At 40.6% G+C, this 25,535-nt stretch overlaps 1 protein-coding gene across 2 annotated transcripts in view; it reads right to left on the bottom strand.

Moving 5' to 3' along the window:
- The window catches only part of Atf6 (activating transcription factor 6), a 176,242-nt gene that overhangs the window by 26,404 nt on the left and 124,303 nt on the right, over positions 1–25,535 (bottom strand). For both annotated transcript variants that reach the window (XM_028864333.2, XM_028864332.2), the window contains exon 15: positions 15,133–15,217. In XM_028864333.2, coding sequence (XP_028720166.1) covers positions 15,133–15,217 — 85 coding nt within the window. The remainder of the gene's footprint in view (positions 1–15,132; positions 15,218–25,535) is intronic.

Genomic DNA, 25,535 nt, shown 5'->3' with positions numbered 1-25,535 from the left:
ACTGCACTTTACAGTCCTCGTGTTTCTTCATACTTTAATACCGTGGTGAGAGCAGCTCTGCTGGTTATCAGAAGACACAAGGACTAGGCTGTGAGCAAGTCTGGCAGTGACCTGAAATGCTTCTTCTGTGTTGCCCATCATGGATGATGAGATCATCAACACAGTACCTTCTACTCTGCAGTTACAGTAACAAATGGACATTGAGTTTTACTGTCTTCACTCACTCACACAGTGTGATTCAGAGAAAGGCTAAAGATAATAACAACAAGTGTTGGTCTACAGAATACTGGTTGCAATGGACCATGAAGTCCAGTTATGGTCACTTGAAGCTTCTCAGTTACCTTAATAGTTAAGTACAGCTAATGCCTATTTCGTATAATCTCTGTGAGGACCAAATGCAAACCATATGCCAATGAACACAGGAAAATATATAATGCACATAGTGGGTGCTCAAAAAGGGAGATCTGAACCTGAACTTAAAATTCTAAACTACTGAAGCTTCATGAAAACATCAACACTGGTCCTTGCTGTAGTTTAGGTATCCAAGTGTCTGGGCCTTCAGTAGAGGTATTAATATCAACGATACTCTATGTCCTACCATTTTGTCTGCCATCTCAAGGTGCAGCCCAGCTGTAAATGAGCCTGGGTTTTGCAGATGATGGCTGATGAAGTCCAAGTAGATGAAAATGAAGGCAAGCGAAGGGAATGGTGGAAGGACATCGAAGTGAGTCACTTGAGCTCTAGAGCTGTGACGGGGTAGGCAGACGGGGGCCTGGGAGAGGGGAGTAGAAAAGTTACACCAATAACTTCTAGAGTGAAATTTGTGCATTGTAAGGTATTCAAACTATTTTCTGTTGCAGGATATTTGATCACACTAGGTGAAAATTTGTTACTGTTTTACCTTGCCTGCCTAGGCACCCTCTGATTGGTCTAATAAAGAGCTGAACAGCCAATAGCTAGGCAGGAGAGGGTAGGTGAGATTTCTGTGGAGAGAGAATAATTCTGGAAAGAGAGGCGGAATTAGCCATCGAGACACAGAGGGAGTCAGACATGCAGAATGGAGGACAGGTAAAAAGCCACGTGGCAGAATGTAGAATAACAGAAACAAGTTAATTTAAGTTATAAGAGCTAGTGGGACAAGCCTAAGCTAATGCCTAACTTTCAATATTAATAATAAGTCTCCGTGTCATTATTTGGGGGCTAGAGGTCCAGAGAAAGTCTGACAAAAAAGATTGGCTACAATTTTCTGCTTATTTACTGGATTACCCTACAGTTTTTGTATTATAATGTATGTGACTAATTTTTATAAAAATTGAAAAATGTTATAATGCTTTGTAATAAGATTACAATTAACAATAAGATATCTTTAAAAAAAAAATCCCTAAACTATCTAGCATATAGTCAGTGAATGCTCAAAAAGCATCCTATTTAAAAAATACTTTATCTTTTTGGAGCCCAGTGCCTAGGGTTGGACACCTTACACAGCCTTGGTGCAGGGGGAGGGGCTTGGACCTGCCTCAACTGGATGTACTAGGCTCTGCTGACTCCCCATGGGAGGCCTTGCCTTGGAGGAGGTGGGAATGGGAAGTGGGTTGAGGGGAGAAGGCTAGGGGTGGGAAGAGGGAGGAGAGGGGGATCTGTGGTTCGTATGTAAAATGATAATAATAAAAAAAAAATTAAAAAAAACTTTAAAGTGTGTGAGCATCTTGGATCAACATTATTTATTTCTACCATCTTACTGTCCCAACAGTGCTGTTCATATTTTTCTGATGATTTGCTCCAGAACCTTTCTTCATGGAGCCTTGTACATTATTTCTTTAAAATGAGAAAACTGATGCAAACATTTCACTATCAAGTAGGTTGCTTCTGCTTAAAATAAATAAATAAATAAAAAGACATGGCCCTGTTTATGATTTTCTCTTGTATTTACTCGTGTATTAAATTATATCAGAGTCACACAGTAACAACATCACAATGAGCTGACCTCTCAACAGATGGCAGAAGGGTCCTCTAACACATTCATATCCTCCGTTTCCCTCCCCAAACACTAAGTCACTCTTCCTTCTATGCTCTCAGTGGTGTGAACAGAGTACATAGGTCATTAACTACAGCACTTCATCCTGGGGTCTGGAAGAATGTGCTCTAGTCTCTGCTCTGTAAGTAGCTGGGTTGGATCAACTATTTATCTCCCACCATCTTTTCTTTTTTCTTTCTTATCTGTATCAAGAAGCTGTTTGTCCTAGAATATGTTTCTCAGTTCTAAGACTCTTTATGAAGTCTGTGTGTCCTGCTTCCCAGTAACGTTACTAAATCTGAAGCATGAATCATACTGAACTGCAGTCACATTACATTAAAAACAAACATGGAACCAAACGATTCTATTTTATGGTACCAAACTAAGCAATAATTGCAAAGGAACTTGACATTTACAGTGAGAACTATCTTTGTTGTTAGTCAAGCAAATGTTTTATTTATTTGTTCTAGGTAAGAGGAAACTGGAAGGAATGACTAATGGAATAGTTTTCTATGTGAATTATTCTGTCTTTTTATCTCCATAAAACATCGACATGTTTCAGACTTAGCAAGCGTGGTTGGTCCAGGTAACCAAAAGCACACAGGAGAAATGACACTATGTGACTTCGGAAGTTAAATTTAAAACGTGGTGGTTTCCATTCGGGGAGATCTCACTTGCTTACTTTCTCACTCTCATGGATCAGTTGCTTTGAGGGAAACAATGTGACAAGCAGCCCCGTGGAGAGATCAACAGCCATGTAGGTGAACTTAGAAGCACATCATTTAATTCCAGTCATGTCTTTAGGCCTAGACAGCATCTGAACTGCAACCTCAGAAGACACCTGGTGCTAGAATCACCTTGCTAAGCTCCCTGCCCCTTGGAAACAGTGTGAGGTAAGATTCTTTTAAACTAAATGGAAATAGATAACTAATATGCATTAAAAATGTTTTTATTGAAATGAAGTACCCATCATTTTTTTGCCTAGATGATAACTTTTCAATTGTGGTCTCTGTAAAAGCACCATCTTTTATAACCTTTTACCCTACTGTTAGGGATTATTTTAAAGTATTATTAAATTTGTCCTTTGACAGTTTACAACATGTATATAGAATGCATTCTGATTATTCTCTTTCCTTGCCCTCTCATCCCTAGAAATACCCCCAACAGTTCCTTTCCTAGATTCAAGCCTTGCAGTTTCGTTTTTGACCCATTTAGTTCAATCAAGGACATCTGTGTGACCACTGGATTGGAACCATCCATTAGAACCTTGTAGAGTCACCAGTGGGCACACAACTAAAGGCAATGCCCTCCTCTCCCTGAATCTATCAGTGGTATATGGTTCAGTAGTGAGGTATGGGGCCTCTGAGCCTCTCCTCCAAGCCTGCTGTGAGTTCATGACTGCAAAGGCTGCATCCTTCCCAGGAGACGGCGTTCTGCAGTCCTTCTGCCCATCTGTCAGCCTTTGCATCCTTCCCAGCCCTCTTCTATAACGTTTCCTGTTTACTCTGTGCATCCACCAGCCTTAGGGAAGTCTCTTGAACCACACTGCTTTGCCTCTTCCATGTTCAAAACCTTTAGTTGCTCCTCATATTCATAGGATTAATCAAACCCCATACTATCTCATATACAAGGCTTTGATGAACTGGCTTCTGCTTGCCTGCTTGCTTTACATTAAGCTTATTTTAATCTTCCAAAATGGCTAAAGTCTTTCTTTCTCTGATATTCCTATCTATACTGTTCTTATGTCTAGAATGCCTCATTTATGATTCAGTACGGGGATCACTGTGTGTGTGTGTTTTATTAATTATATATTTAATATATATATTTAATATATTTAATTATATATTTTTCTTGGAGAACAGGAGCAGTGCCTGGTTTACATAGACAGTGTATACATTTGTTATGGCTTGTGTATGAATATCATTCATAGGCTCGTGTGTTTGAACACTTGGTTTCCAGATCAGGGTGCTGCTGGAGAAGTTGTAGAACCTTTAAGAGATGGGCCTACGAGGAAGAAGTGGGTTGTCCCAGGTGGGGGGTGGGGGGAGGAGGGGCTTGACAGTTATAACCTGGGCCAGTCCTCGCCTAAAATTTTTCTGCTTCCTGAGTCTCCAAGATGTAAAGAAGCAGTTACTGCAAGCTCCTGACACCTCAGACCAAACTACCATACCTTCCCCAACAAGACGGCTGGCACTCTCTGGTCTGGAGCCAAAGTAAATCTCTCTCCCCTTAAACTGCTTCTGTCAAGTATTTGGTATCAGAAACAAGGAAAGTAGCTAATAGGACATTTAATTAATTCATTTCAACAATAGCCCGTACTTATTATATACTGGGCACTTATTTTTGTAAGGTACTAGGAATAACAAAGAAAAAGAAGAAGTAAGGTTCTTTATAAGACATTTTTACATCTATTTATCTGTGTATCTGTGTGTGCATTGTCCCAGTGTGCATGTGAGGGTCGGAGGACAATGTGTGGGAGGGGTTCTCTCCTTCTAACCACGTGAGTTGTGGGGACTGAACTCAAGTTGTCAGCCTTGGTGGCAAGTGTCTTTACATGCTGAGCCATCTTGCTGGTCCCAAGTAAGGTTCTTAACCTACTATTTAGTAGAAAAGTCAGACAAATGAACTACTGATTACATGTGAGATAAATGTTACAAAGCGGAAAGCATTCAGCATTCTGGGCATGTCAAGCTGGGGAAGAGGCCTAACGTATGCTGTGCACCCAGGGCAGCCTTCCACGAGTGGTTGATAAGTAGGGCATTTAATAGAAAAAATGTATCAGGGTTAAAAAAAAAAATCAGTCTTAATTTCAGCCCCAAGTCACCATAGTCGTCATCATCACCAATGCCATCCTCCTCCTCCTCAGCGATAAAAACAGCAATAAAGAGGAAGAAGGGACAGAGATGGCTTAGCAGTGGCACACATGAACTTAACAGATGGCATTTGACAGAGAACACAATCATAAGCAAATGGAAAAATCACACTGGTTTCATCAAGAGAAATATACCACATAGAATCTGAAGATACTCCATTACGCTCAGCTTTCACCAGCTTTCCAAAGAGATGTGATAAGACTGAATCCATTCTAAAGAGAATGACCAGAACTTAGGTACTAAGAAAACAAGTCCAAAGAAAAGGAGCTTCTAGCCAGGTGTGATGGAGCATGCCTCTGATATCAGCACTTGGGAGGCAGAGGCAAGCAGATCTGAGTTCAAGGTCAGTCTGGTTTACACAGCAAATTCCAGGACCAGGGCTACACTGAGACTCTGCCTCAAAAAAAAAAAAAAAAAAAAAGAGGGGGTTGGGGTGGGGAAGGAAGAAAAATTGCTTCTGAGGCAGGCATGGTGACATGACAGAAAGAAAGAACAGCCCTCTAAAAGTTGGGTCTTAGAACATAGAGATTCAGAAGGTATGCGCTGCAAACAGCTGAAGGTTATCATGCAGAAGAAAGATTACATTCATTTATAACACTGGATTAAGGAAGAGACAGAAAAGGGACAAGTTACAACTGCCAGAGCTATTTAAAGCAGGCAGACTATCCCTGGAAGTAATTCTATCTCAACTGGTTGGCGACTGAACAAAATGTTTCAGAGGGGATCCAAACCCTGAAAGGGAATTAGCACGGACGACTTTGCACTAAGGCCTTGTCAATCCTAATGTTCTATGGTTTGAATCCATGGACATTAATCTTTCCTTGCTCTAATCTCTATTTCCATAATGCCAAGTGGATCAGACTTCTCACCGAGTTCTGTCCTATACAGTAACCACAGTGGAAGAACAAGGGGGTTTAGCTATCTTTTTTTTTTTTTTTTTTTTTTTTTTTTTTTTTTTTTTTTTTTTTTTGGTTTTTTCGAGACAGGGTTTCTTTGTGTAGCTTTGCGGGGTTTAGCTATCTTTAAGGGGGTTGCTTCCATGGCCTTCCTAGCACTTCCTTCCTTAGCAACTACTTTACAGTTTGCATTTGCCTCATTATTTAGTCTAAACCTGGTACTTAAGGCAAGTTTGTTTCTGTAAAATCAGAGTAACTGAAGAGACAATATCCCTTTGGGTATTTGATGAAATACCCAAGGCAACTCTTCCCTGATAAGTCACCTCTCCAAAGTTCACACACACACACACACACACACACACACACACACACACACACACATCTACTTAATCTGTACCTATATGTTAAGATTTTATATAAAAACTCTAAAAATACAGAACTTTGGAGCCTCTGTAATCCTTACTATAAAAGGTCAAGTGGAAAACTATGTTCCAATGTGGACAAAACGACAATGTATTTGACATGTACATCTGTGAGATGATGCTGGCCTACCACATCCTCAGCTTCCAGATGTCTTAAATAACAAATTAGCCTGCCAGTGCAGATAGAACTGTGCCATGCTCCACAGAAAGTTCTGATCCCCAGTGTTTCCAGCTGGTACTGCAAAAGAGAGTCCACAGAGGAGCTGAACCTATACTTACTGAACAGTTCTGAAAAACAGAAAGTGAGGTTGTGTGAAATGGTTCAATATTTGGACAAAGTGCAAGGATCTTAATTTTCCAGTAGAATGATAGGTCTACTCTGATGTGTAGAATCAGATTTTTTAGAGCTAGTAGGAAATATAAAAAAGTTGGCTTAAGTAGATGCTGACCTCTAGTTTTTATTTACTGAAAGCTAAACCATCTGTTCGAATAGAAACAGATTTTTGCCACACAGCAGGAAGAGGAAAAGGTCTTCCTGAAAGGGAAGGAGCCTCTGGAGGTCAATTGGGTACAATGGGCTTTGCTACTAGCTCCTTGTGTCAAGGAAGGATCAAAACCCCACAAGACCCATGCAAGCTGCTCCAATCTAAACCCCAGAGTCTTGTGAAGGCTCCTATAGGCTAAATAATCAGTAAACAAGACAAACTCCATAGAAGACATTTTTCCTGTACAACTGCCAACATGTCATCAAAGCCACAGTCACTCTTGGCAAAGAAAATTCTATCAAGTGCATAGAGGCAGCTCTGTCACCAATGCTGCTTCATCCACTAACGACACAGATTTCTTTTCAGAGTTTCTTTGTAGAAAAAGATTGCAGAAAGGCTGTGCTAGCTGGAGGAAGCCATGGTATGAGAATTCAAAGTGGCTATACTGAAGATGTAAGAACAAAGGGGGAATAAGGGCAGCCAGAGGAAATGAAAGGCAGGGGAGGGCTAGAGGGAGCCGCTCTGTGTAAACCCAACATGGGAAAATGCCCAACCTGAAAAGAAGCACTTCTGAAAATGAAGTAACGTGGTGATCTCCAGAGAAGAGCAAGGGAGAAGGAGACCGATCAATGTGAGCAACAGCAAGTCAACAAATGAGAGCATCTTTGAGCAGAGTAGGATGATGTTGGAAACGAGAGGTATGGTGGTGTGTAGTGGGGGAAAGGTAACAACGGGCCCAGAAAACTGTGGTGGCCCCTGGGCAGAAGGAAAATGGTTTGGCAGTGGCAGGACTTCGGCAGTGTCCTCAAGGGTAAGGAGGAACGAGACAGCACAGCTGGCAAGGAGGCGGGCAGTCTGTGACAAAGGCCACATATGCCAAGGGGCCAGAGTAACCTCTCTACCTAAAACCCTTAGCTCCCAGCAGTGTCTCCCTATACTGATCAACTCATTTTCTACCTCTACAGTTTCCATCTAATCTGGCTTCTGCCTATATCCCAACTTCCTCTCTCTTTATTTTTTGAGACAGAGTCTCTTATTCTGGACTGGCCTCCAACTCACTATGTAGCCCAGAATGACTTTGAATTCCAGATCTTTCTGCCTCTGTCTCCCAAGTGCTCACATTACACCATACTTAGCTCTCAAATAAAACAAGAAAAAAATAAGGGCTGGGTATGTAGATTATTCAGTGGCAGTGTGATTTGCCTGGTAAACTCAATGTTCTGGGTTTAATCCCTCAGCAGAGCACTAAAAAGACTCACCTGAGAACACAATGAGATGCTGATAGGGGAAAAGAGACCTATCTCAAAGCTTATACACCTTATGATTCCAATGATTTCATGTCAATAGCCCTCTCTTTTAAAGACTTTTTTTGGTTACAGGTCCAGGACATGCATGCATGTCCTACACAAGGAGGCAAGAGGACCACTTGCAGGAGTCAATGTTCTCTTTCCACCATGTGGGTCAAGGAATCAAACTCAGGCCATTAGGTTTGTCAGCAAGTACCTTTACTCACTGAGTCATCTCACTGGCCCCGACAGGACTCGTGAAACACCAGCACTAGGGTGCTGAAGAAATGGTTAACATGGATTTGTCTGGAGGGATCTTTGTTCTTCATAAACCACCAGCTTCCAAGGCTTATAGATTTTTTTCTTTGAAATTACTTTTGAAATTTTTCCTCTTTTCCATTTCAGGTCTTTAATAATCTCAATTGCTGCAGTGTCTCCAAGCTCAATTCTCTGCAAATTCAATTCACTTCACCCTTTCTCCAAACTCATCTTCTCTCTTTATTTCTGTCTGTTATACACCTCTGAAGAATTAATAGTTTCTTACTTTTGCAGTGCTTGAGATGGAACCCAGGGCCTTCCACAGGCTAGGTCCATAATCTATGACTAATCCATAGCCTATCCCCCAAAGTCTCTTTGATAGTCATGCTATGTTTTATAGCTTAAAGTGACTTCTTCCATTCATTAACGATCGAAGTCATCTGGATGCCTCTCTTGCAGTAAACATTGATTGCTCTTCTCTTGTCGATATGAGTCCCATTTAAAACTGTGTCTTCTCCCAGACAACTTGCTCAGTCCACCTCAGCATGTGATGGGACACTGCAGAAGAAGCAGTTGCTCCTCTGACTACCTAACTCAACCCCCATCCCCTAAAACACTCAAAGAACTGGTCGTTTTCCTTTCCAGACCACAGTGTACCTCATTATTCTATTTCTCAGTCTAACATGAAGCTAGGTCTAAGTATTCGTCACAGTCCATGTACAATGAGGCACAGGCAAGGTATTTACTAGAAGTTTCTGAAAGATGTTCAGTTTCAGAGACACTGTTCTCTCTTCTTCCTGCCTGGAATATAGATCTGATGACTTGATCGTCTGAGAAGGGCCAAGTGAATCCAGCCTTCTTGGTCTTGGTATCCTTAAGCTGTTGAGTCAATATTAACAACCAGGCCTGTTCACTACAGCCCTTGTTGTGTATTTCTCAACAAATTTTCTAAGCCAGTTTAAGTTCAAGCTTACTTAGGATTTTGTCAGTTGTAGCTGGATGTAACCCTCACATAAGCATATTCCCTATATTCTCCTTATCCTTTATAGCCCAGCTCAGGTTTCACCTCTCAAAGTACCAACTGACATCAGTCATCACAACTCTACTGTCTGTTAGAATATTCTTCAAATGTTTATTCCGTATCAAAAGCATAGAGTACTGGTACTTGATTGAGTTAGCTTTAAAAAGTGATTCCCCAAGCTGTTTCTGATGTGGGACTCATCTCACTACTCAGTCGTGATTAGTCGTCACTACTAGCCTGGGTTCAGAAGGCATCTTAGCTTCACTGGGGGTAGGATGAACTACAAAAAGATCCAATGAACTGAGTCAAATTGTACTCAAATCTTGAGCTTGACTCTGCATCCCTTAGGTGACAGCTTTCTCAGTACAAAACAGTAGTATTTGTTCAAGGCTGAAAGTCAAACTTTGGTCTTCACAAAGACATTGCCGACTATAGGGACATTTTAATCACCTTGCCTTCTAACTATGCATAATTAGTGACCCGTGCCTGTACTTGGAGAGAAAAATTATTTTTTTTTCAGATGGCTAATGTGATTTTTTTTCCCCTCTGTTCTCAGTAGAAATTCTCAGTGTGCAAACAGCACCAATCAGAAGTCAAAAAGTCAAGAACTATGCTCATACATTGTTTTAACAGCTCCAATCACTTAACTTTCTGGATGCGACTTGAAATGGAATGAATTACAATGATTACAATGGAAATTCAGGGTTGCAAATACCCTCCTCCACACACACTCACAGACAGGCAACCTGCACACCTCTAAGGACAAATAAATTTGTAAGAGTAAACGGCACAACTCAGCCTGCTAGGCAGGCAGCTTGCTTGAGCAGCACCAACAGGACAGTTTCCAAATAGTTTGCGTTGGGAGAGGAGAGCTGCTTCCACCCAAGAGCGGTGCATCAACATTTGTATTATAAAAACCAACACGTGCGCCTGGTGGGGCTGCTTCCTAAGCTCTCTCCAACTGAAACTGTGTCTCGGAGCTGGCACTGGCATCTGCATACCACTGCTGGTAAGCTCTACATTTCCATTACATGGAAGCCGCTCTGAGACTAAATATAATTACCCTTTGGCCTGACAGCCATTTGTTGCTCTACTCTGGCAGAATCAGGGCAACAGTGCTGCTCGCTCCCATTACTGTATGCGCACTAAAAGTCCCACAGCACAGAGCGGGAAGGAGGTAGTGAGAACAAGTCAGTGAAGCGCCGACCAATGACGGGACACTTGTGCTGATATCAGCTTCATTCCTCCAGGAAAGACATTTATAAAGTGGCTCCCATAAACAACCTCCTACACATTCGGTTCTGTTGAACTATACATCAAGAGTGAAGGAAACGTGCAGTTTTACCATAACATACATGAAAATAATTTAAGAGCAGGAACTGCGGATTTACAGCACTAAAAGAAGGACTTCTACAACCCTTTCCTTTAAAGTAACAGTAGCTTTGCGTTTCCCATCCACTGCTCTGCCAACTGTGTGAGCAGTTCTTAACACCCTTTGGAACAGATATGTAACATTTACTTTATTTCAATTTGTTTTCAGTAGGAAGACTTCCTCCTCAGGCAAAGAAAGTCTTTCTTACAGCTTACTAACCTATTTTCAACTCTCTTAAGAGACAAAGAAATTTAAATAATACAGAGAATACAAAATGAAGAACAAAGAATGAAATTGCCAGTAATTTCTTTAAAATTTTTACCACATTTAGGGGTGTGTGTGTGTGTGTGTGTACACGGTGGCACACATACGGAGGTCAGGGCAACCTGCAGGATGGCCTTCCATCATGAGAGGTCTGAGGATTAAACTCAGTTTGTCACACTTGGCAACAAGTGTTTTCAACCACTGAATCATCTTATTGGCTTGTGACCAGTAATTTCTAAATGACATAAATTTTATGCTCTTATCCTACTTTCTTTCTGTTTCTTAGCCTTTTTTTCCCCATAGCCCAAGCTGACAAAGTATAATCATTCATGATAATTTAAGATCAAACACTGACCTGGAAATGTATTTACTTTGCTCAAGTTGGAAAGTCAAATTCCTTTTTCCAAATATCACTCTCTAGTGAACTATAGAAACCAGTTACTCAATAAACTTTGTCTGTACCTTCTGTCCTTTACCATCTTCTCCAAAATTCTATAAGCACCATTAAGTCAGAGAGGGATCAACCACAACTCACTTTTATTTCTAAGGTACGAGAAACTTCTGACTTCAGAAGTGATAGAACATGCATTTATTAAACATTCCGAGGAAGTCAAAGGACAGAGACGTAAATTTACTTCCCCAACAGTGCACGTCTGGTACGTAGTAACGCAGGTTGGAAGCCCCAGGAAGAGACTTTTCTTTCAGAGCATCAAGAGGACGGGCAGAGGTTGTGAGTGGAGCTGCAGCCGGGCTGGTGGCAGTGACACATGGCACAGCTCTGGTATGACTTTTTCGTTCAGTGTAGCTCTTGGGGAGTTTATAAGCTGAGGGGTTGGGAAATGGATATAATGGAGATTTGAGAAATGAAAATAAGAATTCTTGTTTCAGAGAGAAGAAAGTGAATTCATTAGCAAGGACTTGGGGCAGCACTGAAACCAGTGGTCATAAACTTGGAAGTCAGTCAGTTTGACTTGACTGAAATTTTCTAGTTAGTTCCAAATCCTGACATCACCATAGGAAGACGAGCTGGATTTAACGAGGGTGGGTTTGGGGGCAGGTAGGAGCTATGAAGAAAGAAAGGAGGCTAGGGATCCAGGGCCGTTTGCAAGAGTGGGGACGGGAAGGGACCGTGGAGTCCAGGCTGGTCAGGAAGAAGACGACGGTTCAGTAAAGGTGACACAGAGTTAGGGAGGGCACAGGGTCAAAGGATGCAGCTCTGTGAGCGAGGGCAGCTGGAGTCAGACACTGAAGGAAGGGAATAATAATGGTCAGAGTGGGGCCTCGGAGGAGAGGAGGAGGAGGTTTCCAGGACAGTGCTGCTTGTGACAAGATCTGACTAGAGTCACACAGATTGGGGGGGGGGGCCTGAGGCGGCATAAAAGAGATGACCGCGTCAAGAAAGGCTAGAGCCCTGGATGCATCGGCTCTGCATAGCCATGCAGAGAGGAGCGAGGCAGTGCTGCAGTCCCTGGTGGGGATGGCAGGTGACTGCAACCAAGGAAAGCCAGAGGAGTCAAGTCTGCCATCATACTTGAGAGGAGACATCTGCTGTTAGTTGTGACGGTGAACGAGGACACCATCCACCTCCCTGCAGGCTCTGAGGTTGGTGAACGGCAAAATAAAATCAAGCTCTAACCTGAGAAACACCTCACAGTAAAAGGGTACAGGCACTGGTCTGAGAAAAGGCTGCGGTGTAGCATCAACCTTAACATAAGACTGTCAGGAGTTCTTGAATTTTAATCTAATTTTTTCTAAGTTTATGTTATCTTAAAAGGAAAAATACTCAGAACTTATTTGCAAAAAATCTGGAACAGATTAAAAAGGAAATGCTCTTCTAACAATTGTATTTCCCAAATCCAGGAAAGATTTATCTTTAAAAATTAGTTCCCTGGCCAAGATAAACAAGAGTCAAACAGCATCTTATTGTTTCTGGCTTGATATAAATGGACAGCTCACTGCTATAAAACAAAACCAGGCACTGAATTGCATAAGAGCCCAATCTCAGAAGAACAAAATCAAGTCACTTCTGCCTGGGTGATGTTTAGAGAACAGCTTCTCTGAAAATGAACGAACCAAAGTCATAGAGTTCAAGCAAAGAAATCCAAGAAGCTATGGGATAAGAACAAATGAGATTTCACAAATATAATCTTAGGAGTATAACATAATACATTTGTAGTAAATTATCCTCCATCAAGTACTAGTGTGATTATCTCAGGAATATCTTTAGAGGTATGCATGTGGTGGCAAGAAGACAATTTTGATAAGTAGGTTCTCCCTCCGCTCTGTGGGTTGTAGGGAGCAAACTTGAATTACCAGATTTAGCAGCAAGCACCTTTACCCAGTGAGCCATCTTGCTGGCCCATATGTTCTGAATGTCTTCGTGAGACTAAGGACGTATCCTAACATTATGCACTGTAATAAGGACATCATTTCTACTTTATACCCAGAGGCTGTCTCTAAGCATTTCAACCAGGCTATCTATATGCAGCTCTGAGATTCTATAGACCTTTATGATCTTATATATGTAATAAAAATGTCTGATTTTTACTATCATTTTACTAGGCTCTATCCCAAACTCAGTCTTTTATTTTACAGTGGTATTTGATAATTTGATTATGGGCTCTCAGTCAGAATGTAGTCTGGTTCACTTGCAGGCTAGGTCAAAGGGCTTTTCAATTCCATCTTCCTCGTATACTCTGAGGTTCTGGTCACTAGTTAGAAATTCTATTATGTATTTTGCTAGATAAACTCTAGTTCAATGAACTGAATATTCCCATATTACTTATGGGAATTTCTCTGGAGTATAGTGATTTCTGTGTCTGTCTTAGTTCTCCCTCTAGACCAGAGGTTCTCAGCCTATGGGTCATGACCCTTTGGAGGGCTGAATAACCTTTTCACAGGGGTTGCCTAAGACCATCTGCATATCAGATATTTACATTATGATTTATAACTGTAGCAAAATTACAGTCATGAAGTAACAACAAAAATAATCTTATGAGGGATAGTATTCAGGGGTCACAGCATCAGGAGGTTGAGTGCTACTGCCCTAGACTATAAGCAGAATCACTGGGCCTCCTCATCTTTGGATAGTCCCTGTGTATCAGTATTATTTTCAGTCTGTTTAACACCTAGTACTAGTAGGTAGAACAAGTACAACTGTGACCTTGTTCATATCAAACTCATTAAGATTACACATAAACAGGCTTCAGTGGCTTGTCTAAAATCTTATCCATATTAAGCTAAAACATGAAAGTACTTTAAGTTCCAAATCTATAATTGATAAGGTCACCATCAGCATACATACATCAAGGATTTTATATATTGTATATATGACTAGAGAGAGTCTCTAAAGCAAGTATGTAGAGTAGTATGCTAGTTTTCCAAAATTTGCAAATGTAAATACAAAGTATAGTACTTTGGGGGGCTGGAGAGATGGCTCAGAAGTTAAAGAGCATGTACTGCTTCTGCAGAGGACCTGAGTTTGGTTCTTAGCACCCATGTCAGGTAGCTCACTACTGTTAGGTCTGAAGTGGGTCCCAAAATGGCAGTGCTGATGACAATGTCCTAAACAGAAGGATTCTGACCCAGTAAACAGAAGGGTTGTTCCTGGGTAAGCAGATACCTAAACTCATCATTCCTTAGGAATCTCATAAGGCAGATTTCTATTTACCAGGAAAGTCACTACTTCCCTTGTCTACCCCAGTGGTCAACTACCACAGGCACGGGTATCTAGTCCCCAAACAGCCTGCTACAGATCAAAGCCCCCATGCCAAATCCCAGACCATTCTAGGCTGCACCTCTCTTCCCAAGGCTACCTGTCCCCTGACAGGGGTTTTCCCACCACCTGCTGTTTTCTGCCCTTTGAGAGACAGCCAGCAGTTTGGTTCCCCAAAGTTTTCTTTCTACCCTCCGGGTAGTCTAGTTCAATTTCACTGTGCCCTTGCTTTCCATTACCTCCTTTAACTCCAGCTCCAGGGAGTTTGTGGGCACCTGCACAGACCTCCCCAAATACACATAATTAAAAAAAAATAATGAAAATAAAACTTAAAAAATATAGTGGTTTAAAAATAAGAGTAATGAAATTAAAATTAATATTACATAAAAAGAACAGTGGGAAAACATTCCGAAATAATTTATGTATAAATTTGTCTTAGTGACTATCTTGAATGTCCTTTCATTAACTCAGAGAACACTGGTCAAGCAAAGGACTCTCATGTTGACAAATCAAAATTTCAACTTACCATTTATGTTTATTGCTGGTAATACAATTGACATTTTTGGTCTTGTGGTCTTGTTATGGGTGGTAGCTGGTAATAGCAAGTGATCCTAAAATTAAAAAAGAACAGCCTTTTATATATAACTGGCTTAGTCCAGGAACATTGCAAATTTATAATTTTAGGAAGCCAACATTTCACTTGGGTAATAAAAAATTGGTTTTTATAAGAACTTGGCTTAGAAATAACCAACTGTACATGATCTTAATGCAATACACATTTACTGGGGACGGGGGTTATCTTTACCAGACACACTGTGGCAGTTTTTAAATACTCCTGGATTCTGATAACAATGTATGATTAGGACCCCATAAAGAGTATTGGTCAAGTTGTCAAGACAACAGGTCTTAACTCTAGTTGTGCCACTAAAGAGCCAGATGATCTGGACAAGCCTACATTCTCTGTCCAGGTTTTAGTTTCTAGCCCTACAGAATGACAGGGGCTGGAGTAGGTAATGTTATACATCCTAACTAAACAGCCATTTGCTCTTTTTCTTTTTTTCCAACATAATATTTTTATTGATTATTTGGGAATTCCACACAATACACCCTGATCATTCTTGCTTCTCATTCTTCCCAGGTCCACCCTCACCCTTGTGCCAAAAGAAGAAGAGAAGAAGAGGGGGGAGGGGGAGGAATCCAATTTGTGTTGTTTATATGTTCATTGGAACATGGTCAAACTCCCATAGCCAGCCCATTAAAGATAACTGAGTCCTCCCCTTCACAATCCCCACCCCCTGCCAGAAGCTAGCAATCGTGAAGAGTTTCACTTCAGCAACCCTATCACAATTTTTAAGGGCTCTCTTCAATGACTTCTTGTTGTTTAAACAGCCATTTTCAAACATTTGTGAAGGAGAGAAACTTTTTGTCCTCCAAAATTCTCCTAAATTATCAATATTTAAAAGGCTAAAGCAGGTCCAGGGCCTAGGGCCCTGCTTGCTTTGTGTCTTCCTTTGAGGTAAAATGCCATAATGTTAGATATTTATCTGTGACAAGAACACACTAAAATGTGTGTGGGCTAGGGAAGCGGCTCAGGCTGTCACATGTTCGACACCTGGGTGCACAAGTATGGGGGATGTGCTGTAATCCCAGCACCAGGAAAGTAGAGACAGAAGGTGGCCTGGACTCAATGGCCAGTGAAAGACCTTGTCCTAAGGAACAATACCAGAGACCAGCCTCTGACCTTTGCACACATGCACACACCCACATACACACCTACACATCCACACACCCACAGAAAGCACACAGTTAAAGAACTCAGTTTGTCTACAATTACACAGCTCTAAAACTGACAGCAAACATTTGATGACCTGTAAGTGGTTCAGAGTATCTGGGGTGCCAGGTCTCTAGCCACACAACCACTCACAGTAAGAATAAGCCAAGGGGAGGCTGGCTGCACAACAGTGGGAAGGCTGAGTGTTTGGAAAATGTAGTTCCGTCTGCAGATATTCTAAAGCAGGTCATAAATAACATGACTTGGATACTACCTAGTATTACTAACAACTCCTTCCTAGCAAACACATGAAATTACCACACGGGTAAAAGCTCTGAGAGCATTTCTACTTCTGGGAGCATGCTAGACTAGGCTAAGAAGAACCTAAGCTAAACCTACTTGGCGCTGCTTTCTATTGTTCCTATAGCTACTGTTCTAGCATTCACTCAACAAACTTAATGACGATTTCATATGGCCAAGAGCGATAAATGAAGTTATCAGCAAAGCAAAGGGAAAACCTAGACTGTGAAAGACCAGTTAAAATAGACATGCATGAGCAGAGCTGTTGGAGACTCTTGTGGTAACTGCTATGCTTCATGGCATTGCAAGCCACAGTCCCATGAGCACGCACTTTCTAAGAGTGGCGAGAAGAGTGAGGGACGGACAGAATCCCAGCACTGGAGCAAGAACGGCTGTGTTTTCTTTCTCTGTTTTGTTTTGTTAAGTGCATTGTTAGACACAGAGATCACACATTTCTGAGAGCACGATAATAAATTATAACCTAGAAGAAACCCAATTTGCTCATCTTCCTGTTATGAAAATTATAAATAGCTTAATTCCTATAATTAAAATATTGTTTCATGGTCTAAATGGAATAAGAAAACAATCCTCAAATTGCAAGGCCCCAATTAAGGTTACCGTAAAAACAAACACACTTAGACTGCATTGGTGAAGGGTTAAAGTTAGGCTCAGACTTAATTATGAGTTTCTTGGAAAGATCTAGATGTTTCTAAACATGATTTTTTGCAATGTAATGCCTCCTACATTTTATAGGAGGAAGTAAAAATTATGCTATTGTTTATGAAAAAGAAGACTCACACAGCATATTTATACACATTATTAAAGCTAACCTGTCTTGTCTCTCATATTAAAGGTATGCAGACTGTGGGGTAGCCATTCTTTGTTTGAAGGTCTCACCATGTAGCTAAAGTTGGCCTAGAACTTGCTATGCAGTGTAGCTGCTCTGACCCCTCCTGCCTCCGCCTCCTGCCTCTGCCTCCTGCGTGCTGGGATTACAGGTGGGGACCTGGGCTTTTTAGTTTTTCCCAGTGCTAGGGACAGAACCTAGGGCATCACACATGATATAGCCTATAATTTAAAGGGCTTGTTTTACTGATCAAAATTGAAGGCAACTGAAGCTAGCATATTACTGATTCTAAGAGTATTTTATATAAAATTTATTACACACACACACACACACACATACACACACACACACAATTAGAATAGTACAGTTGCTTTGTTAAACAGGTACCTTTACTTTCTTAAAAAAAAAAAAAAAAAATGGTCCTTAAACCAATAATGAACTTTGAGCGATTTTCCTGTGTTCATCTCACTCTACTTTAGCCCATAAATCCTATTAATTATTAGTTAAGTAGAAACTAGGAACTCTAGTTAGTCAAGTATTTACTGACTTCTACCACTCATTACAGAAAACATTTACTGAGCACACTCACACCACTGTGCTACAGAGTGTTTTAAAGAACAGAAATCCAGGTTTTTATTTTCTTGTGGGAAACACTGCACTAAGAGAGAAACTGTGATTTGTTTCCAATATATGCTCTCCTGCTACTATAATTTCGGACTAGAAATAGAACCTGTGATACTTAATTGGGCAGAAAGCAGACCATATGCCTCAGACTCCTTTGCAGCCAGGCGAAGCAACTTAGTCTACTTAAAAGAACTTCTTTGAGATGGTAATGATGGAAGGCCACCCATGGTCTCCCTCCTGCCACCTAGAAAGCAGAAATGGCAGCTACAGCTGGTGTAGCCACACTGGGCTATGAGATGGAGGCTGCGACCACAGGATTATAGAGTAATAAAACAGGAGATAGGGAGCCTGGTGACCAAGGAGCCATAATAAGATATTTAAAAGTTATAGATGGGATAGAGATAAAATTTGGATTTTCCTAAGTCATCACTGCATTGGATTTTTCTGTCAGAGTCTAAAGCTAGGTCTAATAACTAGTTATAGTATCTGTTCGTGAATCAGCAATAAAGATATTTGGTCAACAGAAATTCAATAAAGGTTAACACAATCAGGGATAGTGTTATTAACTTTGTTTTGAAACAGGGTATCACTAAGTAGCTCCAGAAGTCCTGGAACTTACTATGTAGACCAGAAAGACCTTGAACTCACAGAGACTCACCTGCCTCTGTTTCCCAAATGCTAAGAATAAAGGTGTGCACCACTACCTCTAACTCTTCGGTAATTTTTAACAGCACAGAAAAGCTACATTTATTAGTTAGACTTCTTGACAGGGAGTCCCCTCCCCTTATCTAAATCTGTATTAATGAACTAGTGGAGGAAATTCAGTCCTGGAAAAGTAGAGGTGGCACTTGATGAATCTGAACACAATTGTTTCCTTCCAATTACATTAGTTAAAATTAAGCTATTGTGCAACAAAAGTTAAGCTATTTAGAGTAAAAAAGGAAATGCAAAAAGGATATTGTTCTACAAATAAATATATCTCAACACTGACATTCAAAACCTTGTTGCTTATTTTAAGACATTTTCAAATGGGCTCCTGAAAATCTTGTACAGGGCTGATGAACTATAGGGCATATATCTTCATGGATACAACCATGTAGACAAAACTTACTGCCAATGCTTTGTTATTCATACCCCATAAGTTGTTAGAAAAGCATTAAAGCACTGCACTGTGAGAAAAAAACATCAGTTTTCCAATATTGTGCATAACACAAGATCCAAGATGCCAGTTCTACACAATCCTCCAACTCCCTTCCCCACGCACCTTGTTAGAGATAGTCAGGGTGAGGACATGGCACAGCATTAAACAGCATTTCATCTTTTTAAGGAAGCAAAAGCACCAGAGACAGACTGAGCAAAAGTATAAGGCATGTTGCTTAGCTGGCATTTACGACGATAACTCACAATAAAATGAAGGCCCGACTGAGAGCTAACAAATGTTGGTTCTACATATCCACAGAGTCCAAACTGACTTACTAAACCAATTGCTAACTAATTTTTTCTAATTGTTGATTTGATAGTGTGATTGTGTTTTCAAATTATATAAACTGATAAACTAAGTAAAACTAGAGATGACACAGCTTGATCAAAGTAAATAGGTTAACTCTATTTTTCTCATTGCAAAATTATTAAAGACACAGAAAACAGTAAGTTTCCACCATATTGTATAACAATCTGTAAACTTCTATTATAATTGAAAGTAATTATAAATAATAATTGGAAATCATGGCAGATGGGTTGTGAGTATGGTTTATGGAAGAAAGAAAATACAGGGTTCTGAAGAGCAGATTTAGACTTAAAAACAAAGCACTGATCTTACATCAAAAGCTGGCAAGTGAAATGCTTATTTATATAATTGAATGAAACATCCATTTTAAAAAAATCCGCATTTTCGCAAGTTCATGTCATACTAGATGAGACAGCTTTTTGTATATGAGGGAACTCTGGCTCAGCGTGGGAGCCTCTGTGTGCAAGTATGACACCAAGCAGCTCTCACTGGATCGGGATGGCCCACTGTGAGTCAAAAAGTTCTGTGTATCAGGCCAACACTAACAACAATGGACTCTTAACATTTAATATTTGGCTTAGATCCACTGGATTCCTGAGATGGGCTTGTTTTTCAAATATAGCAAGCATTAAAACCAGACAAGAAAATAAGTAACATCCATCCTTATTCCAAACACAGCTTTGCATCTTCTCTGACTTCCTATCTTGGGAAGCTTCAGTTCACTACCGTCACTATACCTCCTCTTCTTACCAACTGTCTTCAAGCTGCCAAACCTCACAAACAAAAGGGCTAGAGCAGCAATCAGAAGTGGGCCTGTAAAGGTTACTACTTAAATCCACAACATTTGGAACTGATACTGTTTTCCTGTAGTTACACAAACTGTTGATTAGAAACCAAAAATGTCTACTCACTAAAGAAATGTCAGTTAGGAAATTTGAAATCACCAAAGCATACAGACACACATAGTAAATTACCATGAAAACAAAAATTGCAAGAAAAAATTAGAGGTAGTAAAATTAAGTGGAATGTCATCATTTAAAGTCTATTAAACCGCCTATGATGTAGAGCTTCTCACCATATTAAAAACATAAGCAAAGCAGATTACTCATCCCCAAACTAGAAACAGTTAGTAGAAATAGCCAAAGTGAATGTGCTATTTGTGCCACTAATGTATGCAATAAAACTACAGACCAGTAAAAGGAAATTTAAAGCATGCATCTGCACCACTAATATGTGCCAGGGAGAGGAAGAATAAATCAAAACCATTAGCGTACAACAGATGGCCCAAGAAGGAGACAACATTTCTATTCTGACAAGAGGAAAAATTTGACATGTAATGCAATCCTGATAATGCTGGCAAAGTCAACAGGAAAAATGAGCTTGAAATTCTAATAAGGTCAAACAAGTTTGTTTGCCTAGAGATATGGTTCTTATATCAGATTCTGTAGCAAGCTCTCCAAACGCCACGTGGCTGTGTAGGCGACATAGCAGGATGGGAATGGGGTACAAGGAAATGACAGTCTAGCTAGCTAGCCTTCTCTTCCTCCCTCTCTTATTCCCAGCTTTGTTGGTTCTGGGAATCAAACCCAAGTGTATGAATGCCAAGCAAGTGGTCTACCACTGTGCTACACCTCCAGTTCTAGCCAACTTTTATATAAGTGATTCTAGCCTTCTAAAAGAGGAGAGGAAGAGACGCTGTGATGATTAGCGTTTATTGTCTGCTTGACAAAAACTAAAATCACCTAAGAAATGGGGCCTCTCAACATATCTGTGGGGATTTCCTGATTACATTTTTTTTTGAAGTGAGAAGACAGCCCATTGAGGGTGGAAACATTCCCTAGGCAGAGGATCCTGATCTATATAAGAGTACTGAGAGCAAGCTGAGCACCAATGCACATGCATGCACTCACTGCTGTCTTCTGACTGTGGACATAACCAGCTGTTTCAAGCTCCTGCTGCTATGACATCCCTACCATGATGAACTGTCACTTTGAACAGTAAGCTAAAATGAACTCTTTTTTTTTTTTTTTAAAGTTGCTTTGTCATAGTAATTTATCACAACAACAGAAAAGAAACTAAATCAATCCCACTTAACTTATATGTCTACAGTTACTTCTCCTTGGATGATCCCTAGAGCACATTTTAGGAAAGACTGGTCCTGACAAATCAAACTACAAAATAAGAAAAACAGAAACAAACAAACAAACCCCCAAAAAACCCACTATGTCTTATCATTCTCTTAATCCCCTTAAAATTTAAATCACAAACCCCAATAATCTGACTTATCTATTTTGGTGAACAAATTTTCTGTTAGGATCTTTTTTTGTTTTGTTTTGTTTTTGTTTTTGTTTTTCGAGACAGGGTTTCTCTGCGTAGTTTTGCGCCTTTCCTGGAGCTCACTTGGTAGCCCAGGCTGGCCTCGAACTCACAGAGATCCGCCTGGCTCTGCCTCCCGAGTGCTGGGATTAAAGGTGTGCGCCACCACCGCCCTGCTTTCTGTTAGGATCTTAAGTTATCAAAATAGCCAAGCTAAACATCTGCTCACCCTAGAAGCTGAGCACTACTGCCAAGAAGAAAATCCACTTTGATTTGAATTACACAGATAAGGTTCCCACCCTTAGATGAAGAGCTACAGGTAGTTAGTGGCTGCTGAGAGTGGAAAAAAAATCAGTTTTTTCTAGGGACAAGCTTTTGTATAGGTGGTTCAATCCCAATCCCTGAACACATGCACAGACCAGCAATACTAAATGAACTCAGTAGGCTGTGTGTGTGTGTGTGTGTGTGTGAGAGAGAGAGAGAGAGAGAGAGAGAGAAGGGGGTATGGGGGAGGAGGGAGGGAGGGAGGGAGGGGGAGAGGGAGAGGAAGTGGGGAGAGAGAGTAATAAGACAAAGAGGTCACAAATTTGGAAGGGAGCAGGGGGGCACAAGAGGACTTGGAGGAAGAGAGGGAGTGATGTAGATGGAGTGCTTGTGGATGAAGTTGGCCCATAGGCCAACCTAATCTAAAGAATCTCTCATTAATTTCTTGGGTGATTCTAGGCAATGCCAAGTTGACAAAAGTAACCATCAAAGACAATCTCTTAGAGTCTGCTCAGCTTTGATCTTCCTACGTCTAGAACAATTCTATTAAAATATAAATCAAAACCTCTAATGGCTTCCAATCTCGGAGTAAAGTTAAAAAATTACCTCAAAGGCCATGAGGTTCACCTGCTCCTCTGACATAATCCTGCATGGTCTCTGTGCTCTGGCCGCAGCAAAGCCTTCTCTGCTCTTTACGTGTGAACTCTTCCTTTCGGGCCCCACTTTCCTACATATCTTGGAATAATCTTCCTACAAATATATGCATTGAAAAAGCCCTCACCTCTTCACACCAACGTCACTTTCTCTTTGAGCCCCTTCGTGGCCATCAAACAAAGCGCCATGGATTTCCCCGCTTTGCTTTTCTCTCTCCCACTTGCTGTCGATTTCCACCCTTCACAGTGATCTCCACAGTAACAAACAACTGCAGTCTTTCAGACAGTAGGTTTCCAAGGCCCCTCAGACCGGTCCATGAGAGTTCAAGGTCAAACTATGATAAAGAGTGATGTTAAGACACTATGCTCACTGACGGGTAAAGTAAGGTAAACCTGTTAGGCGTTAGGCGGACTCTAAGAGTGGTACTGACATACAGCAGTAGCTACTACATTCTTCATGCTACACACTTGTAGTAAAACTGAACTAATAACTCAATCAACAACTAAAAAATTCAGACCACATAATTAGGAATATACATATTAGCCAGACCATGGTGGCGCACGTCTTTAATCCCAGCAGTTGGGAGGCAGAGGCAGGCGGATCTCATTGAGTTTGAGGCCAGCCTGGGCTACAGAGCAAGATCCAGGACAGCCAAGGGGACAGAGAGAAACACGGACCCCCCCTCACACACACATATCCTACATACACATACAAATAAATAAATCAAATTTAAGTTGCTTTATGTAAGCAAACCTGATGGTTCATTTTCAGAAGTGTGGGTCCAAATACAGAAGAACAGAAACCACTTGACCCCTGATGGAGATCTAGCTGCTGCCCACCACACAAACTCTGTTAAAACTACCCTACCCAAACTAAAAATTCAGAGGGGAAAATTACTAACAGTCAAGCTTGCTGCAAGCCACTCGCCTAATAAGCTTTAAAATAAATAGGATGAAGAGTGCAGAGATGAACCCACATGGTTTTTATTGAGAAAAAGACAAGCACTGGGGACAGGGAAAGATGAGACCCACATGACATGTAAGCCTCCTGACCACTCAGATTATGAGAAAGGAAGGAAGGATCATGATCTCAGGGTTATAAAGACTGTTCCCTGCCCCAATCAGCTCACCAGCCATTTGGGGCTGATCACAAAATAAGCCGCCTCCTTTCACTACTGAGTCTACAGTGCTCTGACTAGGAAGTGAGGATCTTCGTTTCTCACACAATGTATGCTGTAACCATTTTCCTGGCAGAATGACAGTCTACTGTGTATATATACCACATTTTCTTCATCCATTCATCTACTACCTGGCACCTATGCTGGTCTTGTATCTTTCTTGCCTGTTTTTAATTGGGTTGCCTTTTTATTATGGAGTTATAAGATTTCTTTGTACACTCTGGGTGCAAGTCTCTTATTGTATAGTTGGTTTTCAAGTGGTTTCGACCATCCTATAAGCTGCTTTATATCTTTCTTAATGGCCTCCTTTTCATCACAACAGCTTTTACTTTTGATGAAGCTCTAATTCATGTTTGTCACCCTCTTGCTTGTGGGTTTGTTTGTTTGTTTTTTGGTTGTTCTAAGGTCTTACTGCTTCAATAGCTTTTTGAGACTGAATTTATCATTCTACACTTCTACCAGCAGCTCAGGAGTGATGCAGTTCCTCTGCATCCCTGACATTTTGTTTTGCCATTAGTTTTAATTTTTAATTAATGTTGTTGAAAGTGTCAACTCTATCTTCAAACTTCTAGGACCAATTCCCATCCACTTCTCTTGCTTCCCTCCACCACCTGGACCAGGTAAAATGAACTGATCTGCTTCTATGTCCCCACAATCTCTTGTATCTATCACTGTTAAATCAATTAACTTATACTTTGTGCTTATATGTCCATTTCCACCTTGTTTACTTTTAAGAAAAAGATTCACTTACAGCTATAATGTGAGTGGTCAGTTTTATTAAACAGTAAGAATATTTTGGCAAAGCACTGTATAAGGAACAGCTGACTCTTCCAATTTCATTTTATATTATTTTCTCACATCCTAGACATGATTTAATAAAAATGACTAATAATTGCTCTGGTCAACTTGCGGCTAACCAATAATCATGATTTTATTACTCACTCATATCCTTAGAAAAGCTTTTAAAACCTTCACAGTCTTGCTTACAATTAAATGTGTATTTCTTAGCAGGTTCCCAACTCCACCAAAGCAAGTATTGCTGATCAGTATTTACAGCCTGATGTGATTCACTAGCAATTAAAGAAATTTAAGGCTGATCTACAAAAATGACTTCTAGGTGAAAAGATGTTTGATTTTTTTTTTAATCCAGAGCCCTGGAATATAGGCAAATAAAAACCCATTTATTTATTTATTTGTTTGTTTGTTTGTTTGTTTGTTTGTTTATCTGTCTGTCTGTTTGTTTGTTTGTTTAGAGGCAAGGTCTCACTATATAACCTTGGCTGGTCTGAATCTCACTATGTAGACCAGGCTGTCTTCATAGAGATCCACCTGCTTCTGCCTGCCAAGTGCTGGGATTAAAGGAGTGCACCACCAATGCCCAGCCACAACTTTTAAAAATGAATAAATGGACCTTCTTTTTTCCTTGTTAAAGGAAGTCTTAAGTTAAGAGAACATGATGTATACACATT

This window comes from Peromyscus leucopus, chromosome 15 (genome assembly GCF_004664715.2).
Source record: "Peromyscus leucopus breed LL Stock chromosome 15, UCI_PerLeu_2.1, whole genome shotgun sequence".
NCBI lineage: Eukaryota > Metazoa > Chordata > Mammalia > Rodentia > Cricetidae > Peromyscus > Peromyscus leucopus.
This window is presented reverse-complemented; position numbering and strand designations above follow the sequence as displayed.